This window comes from Phyllostomus discolor, chromosome 12 (genome assembly GCF_004126475.2).
Source record: "Phyllostomus discolor isolate MPI-MPIP mPhyDis1 chromosome 12, mPhyDis1.pri.v3, whole genome shotgun sequence".
NCBI lineage: Eukaryota > Metazoa > Chordata > Mammalia > Chiroptera > Phyllostomidae > Phyllostomus > Phyllostomus discolor.
In genome coordinates this window covers 15,768,790-15,784,891 of record NC_040914.2, presented here as the reverse complement: position 1 = coordinate 15,784,891, position 16,102 = coordinate 15,768,790, and the positions used below count along the sequence as shown (strand labels likewise).

At 40.7% G+C, this 16,102-nt stretch overlaps 1 protein-coding gene across 3 annotated transcripts; it reads right to left on the bottom strand.

Annotated features, from left to right (window-relative positions):
- Positions 1 to 316: 316 nt before the first annotated feature.
- On the bottom strand, positions 317 to 12,746 carry LOC114510829 (zinc finger protein 226-like). Of its 3 annotated transcripts, none has more exons than XM_036012995.1 (5): positions 12,070 to 12,739; positions 8,256 to 8,316; positions 6,495 to 6,621; positions 3,703 to 3,795; positions 317 to 2,505 (listed from the first exon to the last, which is right to left on the bottom strand). In XM_036012995.1, the coding sequence occupies exons 4-5, from the start codon at positions 3,737 to 3,739 to the stop codon at positions 323 to 325; spliced, it is 2,220 nt and encodes a 739-aa protein (XP_035868888.1). In that variant the 5' UTR covers positions 3,740 to 3,795; positions 6,495 to 6,621; positions 8,256 to 8,316; positions 12,070 to 12,739; the 3' UTR covers positions 317 to 322. The 3 variants fall into 3 exon arrangements, with proteins under 3 accessions (XP_035868888.1, XP_035868889.1, XP_035868890.1); XM_036012996.1 differs by having other exon boundaries at positions 2,152 to 2,505; positions 8,256 to 8,303; positions 12,070 to 12,746; XM_036012997.1 differs by having other exon boundaries at positions 2,152 to 2,505; positions 12,589 to 12,745.
- Between the last annotated feature and the right edge of the window lie 3,356 nt (positions 12,747 to 16,102).

Here is a 16,102-nt window from a genome sequence, read left to right as displayed (position 1 = left end):
CACTACATAGATTCAGAAAAAAGATCTCTGCATTTATAAAGCTTACATTTTTAGGGGGTGTTAATTTTGGGTTTTCCGTCATACTTTTGTACAAGGTCTGATAAAAATCTTACCCGTCTTAAGGCCACTTTCCTGAGTAACATTTAATAAAAGTCAAAATTCTAACTGAAGCCCTTACTAAACCACTTACACAAGTTCTGTGCCTCCTGACTACTGGGATATATCAAAGTGTGGTTGAAACACTGCTTTAATGAAAAACAAAAAAGTTTCTTTTAAACTTGATTGGAAGAAGTCACACGACACTTGAGTTTTTAAAAAAAAATCATTTTATAAAACATTTTACCTGTGTGGACACTCTCATTTTCTTACCAGCTCTGTCACTTTTAGAGGATTTATCACCAGCATGGATTCTATGATGAATTGTAAGATTTGATCGCCAACTGAAGTTCTTACCACATATCTCACACTTGTAAGGTTTCTCCCCAGTGTGGACTCTCTGATGAGATTGTAGCTGTGAAGAGCGACTGAAGACTTTACCACATGCACCACATTTGTATGGCTTCTCTCCAGTGTGGACACTCTGATGAAGTTGAAGACTCGAGGCCTGACTGAAGTGCTTACCACACTCCCCACACTTATATGGCTTCTCTCCTGTGTGGACCCTCTGATGCATGTCAAGATTCAAGCTCCACTTGAAGGCCTTCCCACACTCCTCACATTTGTATGGCTTCTCCCCAGTGTGGACTTTTTGATGGGCTTGAAGGTGTGAACTCCGACCAAAGCTCTTCCCACACTTGTCACATTTGAATGGCTTTTCTCCGCTGTGGACTCTCTGATGGGCCAAAAGATTTGAGGCCTGCCTAAAGACCTTCCCACATTCCTCACAATTATATGGTTTCTCTCCTGTGTGGATTCTACAATGAATTTTAAGGTCTGCTCTACGACTGAACCCCTTCCCACACTCTTCACATTTGTATGGTTTCTCCCCAGTGTGTATCAGCTGGTGAATCTGCAGTCGTGAGCTCTGATTGAAGCCCTGCCCGCACTCTTCACACTTGTAAGGTTTTCCTACGCTGTGAGCCTTCTGATGGATCTGAAGATATGAACTCTGACTGAAACCCTTCCCACATACCTCACACTTATAGGGTTTTTCTCCTGTGTGGACCACAAGATGAACTTGGTAATGGGAGTTCCTCCTGAAGCTCTTCCCACACTCATCACATTTGTATGGTTTCTCTCCAGTGTGGACTCTCTGATGTGCTTGAAGATTTGAACTCAGAGTAAAGCCTTTACCACACACTTTACATAGGTAAGATTTCTCTCCAGTGTGGACTCCCTGATGGGCCTGGAGACTTGAGGGCCGACTAAAGCCTTTACCACATTCCTCACATTTGTAGGGTTTTTCTCCTGTGTGGACCCTCTGATGAATGTATAGATTTGAGCTACAAATGAAGCCCTTCCCACACTCCTCACATTTGTAAGGTTTTTCTCCTGTATGGACTCTCTGATGGGACTGAAGATGTGAATTCCTGCTGAAGCTCTTCCCACATGCATCACATTTGAATGGTTTCTCCCCAGTGTGGACTCTCTGATGGTCCTGAAAATGAGAGGCCTGAGTGAAGGCCCTCCCACATGCCTCACAATTATATGGTTTCTCTCCCAAATGTAATTTACAATGAACAGTAAGCGTAGATCTACGACTGAAGCCTTTCCCACATTCCACACATTTGAATGGTTTCTCTACAGTGTGGACTTGCTTATGATTTTGCAGATGTGAGCTCTTACTTAATTCCTTATCACAATCATCACACTTATGGCTGTTTTCTCCTATGTGAACTCTCTGATGAACATGAAGAACTGATCTATGACAGAAGCCTTTTCCACACTCACTACATACATGCGACTTCTCTTTTGAGTGTACTTGCTGATGAATATTGAAGGTGGAGAGATCATAGAAGGTTTTATAGTCATTACACTGGTAAGGTTTTTGCCCTATATGAATCACACTATTCCGATCCAATGTTGAAATTTTCATGCTGTCTCTTCCATAATCATTGTAACTGTAAGGTTTTCCACTTCTGTGTGCTCTGTAATTATTGAGGCAACGTGATACCCAACTGATGGTGTCAACATCCTGGTTATACTGTAAGAGTTTATTTTTTATAGAAATTTCTTGATAGTTGTTCTGATAATTCTGGGATTCATTCAAAGAGGTTTTCCTCCAAGAACCTTGGGCTCTCAAAGTTGGAAACTCTGGATTTCCATTGTCACTGGGACCATCCATTTTATGATTTGGCATATAGTTTTCATCTTCAGAAATTTGAATAGATAGTCCTGCCCCAACCTCACAGGCGGAATCACCTTGTTTGTGGAACTGTGAACAATTTATCATGAAGTCTTGACACCTGGTTAAGTCATTTACAATTTGTTGCCAGATCTGCCAGCAGGAAAGCTCTTCATGTGCTCTGTCTTGAGCAGTCTTCAACTCACTTTGATTGCTCTCACCTATGTAGACAAAGAATTCAGAGATATGAACAAGTGAAAGTTTTGTTCAAAGATTTAAGTCTCATGCTTATGATATACAGTTTAAGAGTTTAATGAACCTCGGGATACTTCAGCTTATCTTTTTTTTACTACACATGAAGTTCTCTGTTTTATATACTGACAGAAACCAGAGGGTGGTCCATTAAGCTCCCAACCACTTACCATTAATGAAAGCCATTCAAGACAAAATAACTGCCATTTGACATACTATTTAAATCACTGTTCATAAATTACACGTATTTTCTATCATAACACAGTATCAACAAGGAAAAGCATTTTGGAGTACTCACAGCTGTAATAGTGCCTGGCATTAGCAGGTACTCAAAAATGCATACATACTGAATCACATTTTGATTTCTGGGATTCTCTATAACTCTAAATCTCAGTTTAACTTTGAAGCAAGTCATAGGAGCATAAGTGTTTTTACAAGAAAAGTTTTGGAAATAGCAAAAAGGTTGGAAAGTATAGTTTGCTGAGAGGTTGAAAGGCTGCAAAACAGGCAGTGGCACTCCAAGGGGCACTACAAGAGGATAAATCAAGGTGCTAAGAGTCACTTGGCATAAAAGAAAAGCTGGATGCCCTGGATTCTTCTGACGCTTTTGTATTGTTGAACGTGTTTTTATTTTCCTACATAGGAATCAAAATTTAGAGGCTAGAGAAGAATGCTGTTCTTTGAAAATAACATGAAAAATTTTTTATGGAGATACATTGGCCTTGAACAAGAATGATTTCCAAAGTGAGGATGCACTATATGAAGGGGTTATGAAATAAATTCAATACTTTGTGATAAGTATTTAGAAGAAACAGACTAGAAATTATCAGACAATTATCACAAGCAGTAAAGGTTTCAGTACATGAAATTTGTTCTAAAGTTACACATATAGATGTATACAAAAATAAAATGCTTATAGAGGTATGACATAAGATCCATTTCTTACTATGGATGTGGACTTTGGAAGAAGCAAATGGGATGAGCTGTGCAATCTTTTAAGGAAGAGGCTAATTCACAAGCTATTTTCTGAGAGCAGGCAACCAGTACAAAGGCAGTTGATATAATCCAGAAAAAAGATTTGGTGATTTTGACTCAGTGAGGACAAGGGGTGGTGAGAAATGAAACAGACAATTAACTACAAGAACTCACAATTGCTTGGTTCTCACCTAAATTTTTCTCCATCTGGGGTGATGTCTCTATCATCTAAAGCCTCTCTTCTCTTTCTATATGTGAGGTATCTCGTCTGAAGAGTTGATGTCCTAAGAACATGCAAAGTCACAAGTTTCAAATGAATACACTGGAGCTAAGTTACTGGAAATTTGAGTTCCAAATGCATAGTCAAGACACTGAAAGTAGACTTCCGGCCAAGATGGCGGCAGAGGTGGACGCACAGTGCCTCCATGCACAACCAAGATTAGAACAACAATTTAGAGGCAAAATAACACCCAGAACTGACAGAGAATTTATCTGAATGGAAGTCGGACAGCCAAGAAGTTGAAGTAGACCCATTCATCCAGACTGGTAGGAGGGGCAGAGAGGAGCAGCCAGGCACGGGTCATGGTGTGCGGAGAACAGGGAGAATTGGGCGCATAAGGCAACCGGGAGCGCGTAAGGCATCTGGGGGCTCAAGATTGCAGCGTGTGGACCCTGAGTATGCAAGTGGCAGCTGGCAGACCCGGTGAGGCGGCAATTGTGGACCAGGGCAGAGCACGCAACCCAGGATCCCAGAGAAGGGAATGAAGTCCTAGGACAACAGAGCTACCGCCATTGTTCCCTCCTGCCCCCATCCACATCCCCACCCCCACATACAACGTCACAATCTAGTGACTGGGGTGCCCAGCCCTGGTGAACACCTAAGGCACCGCCCCTCACCATAACAGGAGCGACCAGACCAAAAAAACAAAAGAGAGAGAGAGAGAGAGACATGTTTCAAACAGAAGAACAGATCAATGCCCCAGGACTCATCATATTAAGGGACCGAGAGATAGCCAATCTATCAGATGCACAGTTCAAAACACTGGTGATCAGGAAGCTCACAGAATTGGTTGATTTTGGGCGCAAATTAGATGAAAAAAATGCAGGATACCATTAAAGAAATGAAGGAAAATGCATGGAGAACCAATAGTGATGAGAAGGAAACTGGGACTCAAAACAATAGAGTGGACCAGAAGGAAGAAAGAAACAACCAAACAGGAAAGAATGGAGAAATAAGAATTCAAAAAAATGAGGAGAAGCTAGGAACCTCCAGGAACCTCCCGTTTAAAGATTTAAACGTTCCAACATCCAACTTATAGGGGTACTGGAAGGGGAAGAGGAAAAGCAACAGATTGAACACGTATTTGAACAAATAACAAAGGAGAAGTTCCCCAGTCTGGCAAAGGAAATAGACTTCCAGGAAGTCCAGGAAGCTCAGAGAGTCCCAAAGAAGTTGGACCCAAGAAGAAACACACCAAGGCACATCATAATTACATTAGCCAAGGTAAAAATGAAGGAGAGAATCCTAGAAGCAACAAGAGATAAAGGGACAGTCACCTACAAAGGAGTTCCCATCAGACTGTCAGCTGATTTCTCAAAAGAGACCTTACAGGCAAGAAGGGGCTGGAAAGAAGTATTCCAAGTCATGAAAGACAAGGACCTATATCCCAGATTACTCTATCCAGCAAAGCTTTCATTTAGAATGGAAGGGCAGATAAAGTGCTTCTCAGATAAGATCAAGTTAAAGGAGTTCATCATCACCAAGCCCTTATTATATGAAATGTTAAAGGGATTTATCTAAGAAAAGAAAATAAAAAAAAAAACATGTATAGAAAAAGGACAGCAAACTCACAATTATTAACAACCACACCTAAAGCAAAACCAAAAGAAACTAAGCAAACAACTAGAAGAGGAACAGGACCACAGAAATGGAGACCACATGGAGGGTTAGCAACAGGGGAGTGGGAGGAGGAGAGAGGGGGAAAAGGTACAGAGAATAAGTAGCATAGATTGTAGGTTGAAAATAGATAGGGGGAGGGTAAGAATAGTATGGGAAATGTAGAAGCTAAAGAACTTATAAGTACGACACATGGACATGACTAAAGGGGGGGATGTGGGTGGGAGAGGGTGTACAGGGTGGAGGGGAGTGAAGGGGGAAATGGGACAACTGTAATAGCATAATCAATAAATATATTTAAAAAAAGATACTGAAAGCAGTGTTTTTCAAAAAATTTATCATATCCCATTGGAGAAATAGCATTTATTTCATGACCCAGACACATATGCATAGATATGTATTACTAAAACAGAAGTCAAACAGCCCATTTCTAACCAACATCTATTTTCATTATACCTCCTCCCTGTGGGTCTCAGACTACTCATGCAATTGGCCACTTTTAGCTGCAATGTTCTATTTTTCTTAAGGAGCTCTGATGTTTTCTACTCTATTTTATTTGATTAAAAATTACAGATAGGACTAGATAAACTGGTTTTATAATTCAGTAATGGGACAAGAATGAAATTTAAAAAAGAATATATAAGAGGTATAGCAGCATACTGACTATTTATGATTCTTTTACAAAACACAAATGAGAAAAGACCTGAAACATCCTGTTTAGAAAGACCAGAGCCTTGGTTGGGTGGCTCAGTTGGTTGGAGCACTGTCCGCACACCAAAAGGTTGCGGGTTCAATCCCTGGTCTGGGCACACTTTTAGGTTGCTGGTTCGATTCCAGTTGGGGCATGTATGGGAGGCAACAGATCAATGGTTGTCTCTCACATTGATGTTTCTCTCTCCCTTCCTTTCTCTCTAAAAAAATCAATTAAAAAAATAAAAAGACAGAAAGAAAAAAGAAAGACCAGAAACATCCTCTTGGATCCCATATGAACTGGCAAAAGTCCAGTCCCCAAAATTCCAAGGAACCATCCCAAGAGCCCCAAAGCCTTAACTCCACAAAGATACCCCAGAGGAAGGCTGTCCTCACCCACTGAGACCAGGTTCCTGAAGTTCTCTACCATCACATCTTGGTACAACTTCCTCTGAGCAGAGTCCAGCAGCCCCAGTTCCTCCTCTGTGAAGGCCACAGCCACATCCTTGAATGTCACTGCCTCCTACAACAAACACATAAAACTGCGATCTGACACCCAACATCCACTTGAAGAGGGGCAGCACTGAGGTAAGGGGGATGGGTGGGAAGTTGCTCTGAACCCTGAGCCGTTTGTAGATCTTCCAGCCCTTCTTCCATCCTGACAATGCCGTACACTGATTTTCCACAGCCTCGCCAAAAATACTATGAAAAAAAGTTTTGTATGTGTATTGGTGCTTTCACATTGAGCACTCTTATGCGTAAACTCCCTAAAATTCTAACTGCTGTATTCTGACCAAAGATGTTCTACATTTTAGTTAATCCTGCCAACTGCCCCAGAAAAATTTGCTGTTCTAGCCCCAACAGTGTTTCACAGCACGTGCCTTCCCACTGAGCTGGGAATCGGGTTACATGTGGAACAAAATCAAAAGGGCCTGCTGGATCTCTTGAATAAAAAACTCTGTTTTCTCCTGTTTCTGCATTTCACTCGAGTAAAATATTCTGACTTGCTTTTCTGTGTGAACTTGAGCAGGTTTCTTATTTTTCATAATCCATTTTCTTTACATTAAAGATCAAGATGAAACCAAAAACCTCTTCATAAAATTGTTCTGAAGTGTCAAAGCAGTACAAGGACTCTAGTGCCGCTGGACTTTTTAAACTAAGGTCATGTATTACTTTAATTTAAAAAAATACACAAAAGAAAGAAAAATAAACCAGTAAATGAAATACATACAGGGTATGAGTCAGGCATGGGGGAGGGGGGGAGGACAAAATCTAGCCCTTGTAATAAGAAAGCTTTTTCTTTTTTAAAAAATATTTTTTAATTTATTGATTTAGAGAGAGAGCAACATTGATTTGCTGCTCTACTTATCTATGCATTCATTGCTTGGTTCTTGTATGTGCCCTGACCAGAGATCAAACCTGAAACCTTGGCATACGGGGACAATGCCCTAACTAACTGAGCTACCCAGCCAGGGCAGAAAACTTTTTCAGTATTTTTTCTGTGTGAAGCAGTACTTTGATCCTGATGCACTGTGCTGTATTTGAATATTGTACCAAAAAAGTCCAAGGTACCACCTATAAAATATACCTTCTCTGTTTTGAATACCTAATATGCTAAGGACAAAAGAAAGACATAGTTTTTTAGAACTGATTGTTCAAGAAAAATGTTCAATGCTGGAAAAGTCTACTATAGTGTTCCCCAAATAGTAAAAATACTAAACTAATGTCTATGAATTAGAGAATAGTTTAAAAAATAGGTACATAAATTTGATGAGAATATGATATAACAAAAATGAATGTTATACAGTATTAAATGGAAAAACTAATTTAAAGTTGTACCTACGTTCTGAATACAAATATACAGTATGAATACATATGATAGAGAGATTACAGAAATAGAAGAACAGCTACTTTGTAAACAGGGAAGCAGTAAGGGAGATGTTTTCATTTCTACTAATTGTTCTCTTATTTGTGAAATAAAAAATGATGAAATAAAACGCAAACTAAAGCTAAAAGCAATTAAACTTAGAAGGGACAACAAGCACCTGATACACTCAACAGCTCCTCCAATGCCCAGACATCCCTTGAAAGAGAAAAAGTTGTGTCTCCGAGACTGAAATGGCATTTTTAAAAGTAAAAAAGGAAAGCTCTGCTCACCTTGTACATGCTCATTCTTTCCTCTTCCTTCCAGGAAAACACAGTGTACTAAGAGGACAGACTGGGAAAGGAGAAAGAAGTCAATGGAAACTGGTCAGTATGTCACTAACCCATGTGGCAGCTTGTTGTGATTTTGCAAAGGTGCCCGTTCCTCCTGGGTGGCAGCAGCTGCATGCAGCTTCATGAACAGGACTTGGCATGGATGCCAGAGAATCCCCCTGCCACTTTCAGTAGCTCAGGGAACAACCTGCCCAACCTCACACAGTAGCCCAATCACCAGTGTGCCTATAGCTTCTTCAGCAGTAATTTTTATGCTGGACATGGTGTACATTGAGACAAAATCAGAGTAGGTGCTGGAGTTAATATACATGGGTTGAAATCCTGGCTAGGCTATTTACTAACAGTGTCATCTTGGAAAAATTATTAACATCTCTTTACCTTAATTCTATTATCTATAAGTGGGGGAAATAACTGTATTGACCTCATGGGATTGTTATAAGGTAGAAAGTTCTTAGAATTCTGTCAGGATGTTCTACTTCTCTGCAACCACAGTAAAGCAGATGATATTCTCTAGGTTGATGTTATCCTTATAAACATAATTTCTACCCATAGAATAATGTAAGAAACATGGCATTTGGCAGTGGTTGCTTTAGAGACTCTTATAACTTCTGAAAAGTTTCTGTTTTCCTTTTTCTAATAACATGTTACCTCAACAATAATATTTAAATTGACAGACAACTTTATATAGGAGGTATAAAAATGTATAAAGTTTCTTTTAAAGAAGGGCCCTTTCAATGAATATGCATGGAAGTAAAGAAAATTAATTAAAATCCATGACTCTGTAACAATAAAAAAATAGTTGGACAGTCCACACCTAACTTAAATAAGGAAGGAATATATATATATTTATATTTATATTTATATTTATATTTATATAGTTATAAATATGACAATATATAAGAAGTAAACAGGTGAGAAGGGAAAGCTCTTAGAACTAATAAAGGTAGAAAGAAAGTTAGAAAATCATCTATGGGCACTAAAATTGGTGAACGTTTTGGTGAGGAATAAGATACCTATAGTCCCAAAGTATTAGTTGCAAAAGGAAAACAGTAACCTGGCAGACACCTTAACCAAGAAAACTACGCGGAGACCACCAATTTTGACAGACCGACATTTCCTTTGTATGATGCACTGATGCCTCCCTGCTTCTGCAGCATTCCCGCTGAGCCTGAGTCCAATCATTAACAAATACCAGACAAAGCACAAAAGAGGGGCCTTCTACAAACTAATTTACCAATACTGTTCAAATATCAAGAGCAAAGAAGAAAAAGCCTGAGGAGTCATTCCAGATAAAGGGGACTAATGTAAGAAAAACTAAGTGCAATGTATGCAACTGGACTGGCCCTTGAACTAGAAAAAAAAAATGTTCTCAACGACTCTATTGGGAAAACAAAAATTTAAATTGGGACTGTGAACTAGATAACAGTATGTTATCAATGTAAGTTATTCCATTTTGATCACTGTCTCTAGCTTGTTCTCAAATAGTTCTGAAAGGCAAAAATTATATGAGTATGATAAAGCTGTGAAAGAGAAAAAAAGAACAGTTCTGACAAGCTAAAGCCACAACAGCTAGAACTTGGTGTTTTCCTGTGATGAACAAAAATCAGACAGGACCACTCAGTGATTGCAGTGAACAAGAAAAAGACAAGATACTCCACAGCACAGAGACAAGGACATTCCACAGTGACAGAACAGCCAAAGGACTGCCCCTCCCAGCCAACATGAGTGAATATTTTGTTAACAGTTGACAACTCCAGTCTAATTTTTTCTTCCATGGCCAAGTAGAAATTCTTTTTTGGAAAAATTTTATTTATTAATTATTTTTAGAGAGAGGGGAATGGAGGGAGAGAAACATTGATGGGTTGCTTCTTGACCGCGCCCTGACCAGGAACAGAACTGCAACCTAGGTATGTACCCTGACTGGAATCAGAACCAGCAACATTTTGCTTTGTGGAATGATGCCCAACCAACTGAACCACACTGGTCAGGGTTAGGTAAAAATTCTTACAATATTCAGCCATGAAACTGCTTCTGCTTCTTAGCAGCATCTAATCCAGAACAAACCCTCACTGCCTAGAACTCTTCCCAATTCAGCTAACACAAGCCAAAACCCTATAAGCAGCCCCTCCTAATTGCCTCTTACCAACAGCCTGATTCTGCGTGGTGTGTGGGCTTCCTTGCTGCAGCAAGCTAAAACAAACTTAATTCTTGATGATTACAGGTATGTTCCTGACAGTATTTGGCTGATGATCATCAACAGAGGAAACAGGCAAACCATAAACAATTGATGAATCTGGGTAAAGAATATATGAGAATTCCTTCTACTATCTTTGCACCTTTTCTGTGAATACAAAGTTATATGAAAATAAAAAGGTATAGAAATTAGAAAACAGTCATAGTAATAATAACAGTAGTTCTGATGACGGTGATGATGATGACGACTACAGCCAAAGTATCTAGTATTAACTATCAGAAAGTACTAGATGATCTTCCTACTTCAGACAGAAGTCCTCTAGTAAAATGATGGCAATGAATCCACTCCGCAAAGCCTGGGAGAAGTGATATCTTCACAACCTCTAACTCTGTCCATTCTGTCTCTCTACTTCCCAGCTGCCTTCGGCTAATGTCAGGATTTTGCAAGAAAACCTGACAGTTGACAATAATTAGCGGTGGTGGCGGAAAATCATCAGACTGAGTAGGGCTCTGGTGTACCCTACTCAGTTTTATCTGTGACAGCTGGCAGGGTCAGTTTTTTCAGGTTCCGTTCCCAGACAAGAACCTCTCCTGAATTCCTCAAATTTTCTTGGGCACAGAAATCACCTCAGGATCTTGCTGAAATGCAGATTCCTGGGTCTCATCTGAAGAAATTGTAAATTAAGAGATCTCAGGTAGGGTTCAAGGATGGGCATTTCTACTCAAGTGATGCCAGTGCAAATTGTGGTTTGTGGCCCACAATTTGAGAAGCACTGCAGTGAACCAGCAGTCCCAAAGGAAACCGCCTCCACTAACCAGAAATCTACACAACGAACAACCAGAGTTACTAAAACATTAACAATGGTTATCTTTACATCCTAAGGTTATGGGCAATTTAAATTTTTATTTATATATTTCTGTATTTTCTGAATTTTCCACAATAATTATGTTGCTTCTATAATAGAGGGTGGGGCAAAAGCAGGTTCACAGATGTAAGTACGAGACAGTCTATTCTTGTATTATTATTTATTAATTACTGTATTATTTTTCCATATGAACAACTGTGAACCTACTTTTGCCCAACCCTGTATAAACATTATTTGAAATAAAATAGTGAAACAGTTAAGAAAACCATTTTTAAAAACTCTTCTATTGAATAGCCTAAACTTTGTTCTCAAGGTTCCCACAATCAAGTCCCCACCCACTTTCCTGATAGGATTCCAGAGAGTTCTCTATGCTCAAGGAGAATATACCAAAGACATTAAAGAAGCCAGATAATGGACTCAGACTGCCTAAGTTCCAACCCCAGCTCTGCTTCCTACTAGCAGGGTGGCTGGGCCAACATGTCTCCTGCCTCTCAGTCTCATCTTTAGCGTAGAGAAATTAGCAGCACCACTTTATAGATCCACTGTATGACAGAAATGTGTTCATTTGTATAAAGCTTTAAGATGGAACTTAGCAACCAAGACTTGGTTATAATCACTGCCCGTGTCTGTCCAAGTGCACGCCCCACTCATTCTCCAATTTATGTGACTATTAGAAGAATCCAAAGCCTACTCACGTGTTGGGCTCTGTTGCCTCCTCCACCGTGCAGTGTTTTTTGAGAAGTCACGGCTGGGGAAGCAAAGGAAGCTGTGAAATACCAGGATTGTGTTTGCATCCCTGATAAATCGCATCCCCTGGTACCGCTAGAGGTAACACTCTCCTTTAAAAAAGGCCAAGAGTGCACAACAATCTAACTGAGAGACGGACCCTTTTTGGACAGTTATAGTGGTATTAATAACCCATGTGCCAGGCAGCTTTAATGAAACCTTTTATTTGTACTATTTTCAAAACATTCTATTAGAAAGGAATTACTTTGATTTCCCTTTTACAGAACAGTAAGTGAAGGCACACAGGAGTTAAGTAACTCACCCAGTGCGATACCGCATTGTGTAGTGGGGCAGCGCGATAGAGGTTGCAGAGCGCCCGGGAGCCCCTCAAACTCCCAAGCATTACAGAGCCCGCCCAATCCCGAGTGCGTCCCAAACGCAAGAAAACCTCCGCTTGGGAAATGCAAATGACCACTTCAGTCTCAGACCTCCGTTTTTAGCAGCTCCTCCTCTTTCTCTCCAAACGAAGGACAGGTGGCTGTTGGCCCCAGGCGCATTCCCCGGAAGTTTGACTGTATAGCGGACCTGAATATCCGCAATGTAGGAAAAGATGGCTGCTACGTGAGCCTGCTGGGGCGGAAGTGCCTGCGTCGAAAGCGAGGCCCCGACCTACATTTCCCAGGATTCCGCAGCACCGCTCTCCTTGACAGGAAGTGCCCCGCTTAAAGGAGCCTTTGGGCTTACACTTCCCAGAATTCCCCGCGGGGGGGGGCGGGTGGAGCCTTACTTGAGGTGTAGTACTACGACTACATGGAGCCCTAGACTACACGTCCCAGAATGCTGAGCGGGAAAAAATGACAACTGTACCGCCTTCGTGAACAACAGTTTTCGAGTGGAAAACGGTTAGAGAGACGTCCCCTGATGCAGAAATGCCGAACTACTCTGAGCACCTGGTCTTCACTTCCCGGACCCCCTGGGAAGGTCTCGGGCGAATGTCTTGCCATTCTAGTATGATGGAGTTAGAAGAGTGTAGGTTCTGTTCGTTGAGATGCTGAGTAGCACTTGCCACGAGTTCGAGGGACTAAGCAAGATAAACCATGCAAACCCCAAAGAGCTTCACCTTGTGAATATGGGCAAAAGGGAACTGGGCATTCTTTGGCAGGGACTGAAATCAAACGTCAAGACGCCTCAATCCCTGAAATTTCACAAAGGTGGATGTGTTTTGTTAGAATACTAACGGCCCTTGCACAAGCAAATGAAAAGCCTTTGTAGAGAAAACGTACCATCATCCTACATCTCAAATTATTTCTGTAATTATAAAATTTTTGATGTTAATATTTGACCAACTGAACTTTAAGAGCAAAAGCGTTACCAGACATATGGAGGGATACTTTATAATGACAGAAGTTTCGAGTTACCAGAATCTAACAACTTCAGTTATATTTTATACAGTGAAAATTAAAAGAACCACTGAGGAGAAAGATTCAGTGTGTGAAGGGGAACAAAGGGTTAAAAACGAGCATTGTAGGTTGTAGCACACACGATACAACTATAGCATGACATTTTCATCCATTATCTTAATGTGTGGATCAGAACAAGTCAACCATGCAATGAATGAATGCGAGTCAGGCAATGCAATAGAAGTGATTCTATATGGGAAAGAGAGAAGACTCCAAAACTAGGACCCCCGAAAGGGAGGAAAAGTGGTAAAGGCTCAGGGGCCCATCATTTCTATTTGTGAATAAGTTAAACTAGTATTTCAAAAAATCAGAGAGAAGCAGGTGTGATGCCATAAGGAGGAATCAATGTAATGCCATTGCTGGAAGGAACAAACCAAGGAATGGAGACACTTTCTAGAAGTTGGCAAAAGCAAAAAGTGAACTTTCCCCTAGAGTCAGAACTTTCCCCTAGAGAAGGAAGGCAGCCCTGCTGACACCTTCATTGTAGCCAGAGCAGCAAACTGAGACTCAGAAGAATAAAATGCCCAAGGAGTCACCAAGAGGAAATGGCAAAGAGAAGTAGTCAAGTTGGAATGTCATGGAAGATGGATGGGACCATACTCCAGTATGAGCCTAGGAACTTGGGGAAATATGACCATATAACCCAGGTGAAAGAGAACAGTATTTCTTTTCATGCATGGAAATCAATTCACAGAAACAAAAAATAGGAGAAAGAACCCATTTGAGGGGGATAGAATGAGAGAAGATGTGATTATGCCCTCTACCTAATATCTAAACATTTGTAAAAAAAAAAAAAAAAAGAAGAAAGGAATCTGTATATCATATTTCATAGGTAGCAACACTGAAATATGAAGGACAGGAAAACAGGTAAGAGGGATTTCTGGACTTACATCCTTTTTCTCTGTTATTTTGGATTTAATATGTATTGAAGTTGATTTGGTTTTGTTATACAGGGCAATAAAAACATAGAATCTTAAAAAAAATCACACAACATCTCAGGTGGTATGAGCATGTGTCTTGAAGTAAAAGGGATGGGGAACTGTATGCATGAAAACCTAATTGCTAAACCCCTGCCTGCTCAGCTCTTCTTCACCTTGAGTATACACTTGAAGGAATGCCACTAGACCCCATCAGCTTTGGGATGGTGGAAGGGAGGAAGCGACACGGAACCATGCAAGAAAGAGGGTTTGGCACTTTGAAGAAAAACAAACTTACAAAGTGGGGTAGGGATGATAACCTGGTGTCTTTGCCTGTGGTGCTGGAGGGTATGAAGAGAAGCCATTTCATCATCACTTACTGCACAGGGGACAGAAAACAAAGCAGCTGTTGAGATGAGGCCTCTGAGCACCCAAGTAAGCAGAGGAGGACTTCTATAGTTGGGTTACTGGCAATTCAGGAAGCCAGTTCATTTTATTTTACTCATTTATTTTCATAGAGAGGGGAAGGAGAAAAAGAAAGAGAAACATCAAATCAACTGCCTCTCACATGTCCCCAACTGGGTGCCTGCCTCACAACCCAGGCATGTGCCCTGACAGGGAATCAAACCAGCAACCTCTAACTTCACAGGCTGGCATTCAATCCGCTGAGCTACACCAGCCAGGGTGGGGACAATTCATTTTAACTGCACATACTCCTTATTGGGTCAGTGTCCAGATGGTTATCAGAGTATAGACCACACATTTATAATCACCACTATCAATACTAGCCATCTCTGTCATTTTGGAAGGACACAAATGACAGCACAACTGACTAAACTATTCAAAGAACCTATCAGTGACAGTCAAGTACTTCCTGCTCTAGTCATGGGACAAGCAGGCCTCATCAAGGGAGCAAAGGCTCCCTGATAGTGATCCTGCCTGTTTGTTTCCATTTCTCACAGCATCACAAACAATGTTCCCTAAGAAATAACCTCTCCAGAAGTATCTGGTGAATGAATTAATAAAAACCACCTGCCTGACACTTGCAGGGTCATGGGTAATATCTGTTCATACCAAAGGATGCCTAACTTTACTTCATTATAGTGTTTCTCAACCTTGAAAAGATAATCCAGTACCCAACCTTCTCCCATGTATTATTGCAGGAAATCCAAACCAACAGTAAATCCTCAACACACACACACACACACACACACACAACCACACAGTGCCAGTAAAACAAAAAACTTCTTCTCAACGATGGCATGGCACAGCCTTTGGCAACAGCCTGTAAGGGAATGAATGGAGAGGCAGTGAGGAGCACAGGGAGAGCCTGCCTGGGCTCTCAAATCAAGTATTCATGGGTCCAGGTTCTCACTCTGCCAAGGATGGCTGTGTGACCTTGCATGAGCTTCTTAACAACTCTTAGTCTCAGTTTCTTCATTTGTAAGGCAAAGCTATTATGACTAACTCTACAAGTTGTTAGAAGGATTAGGGACAATGACAAGTACTGAGCACAGTGCTTTGCATGTGGGAGACATTGACAAGTGGCAGCTATCATTTTTATAAGCAAACCATTAGTCTTTACCTGAAGCAAAAGCTTACATGTAAAAAAAAATGAAACTCAT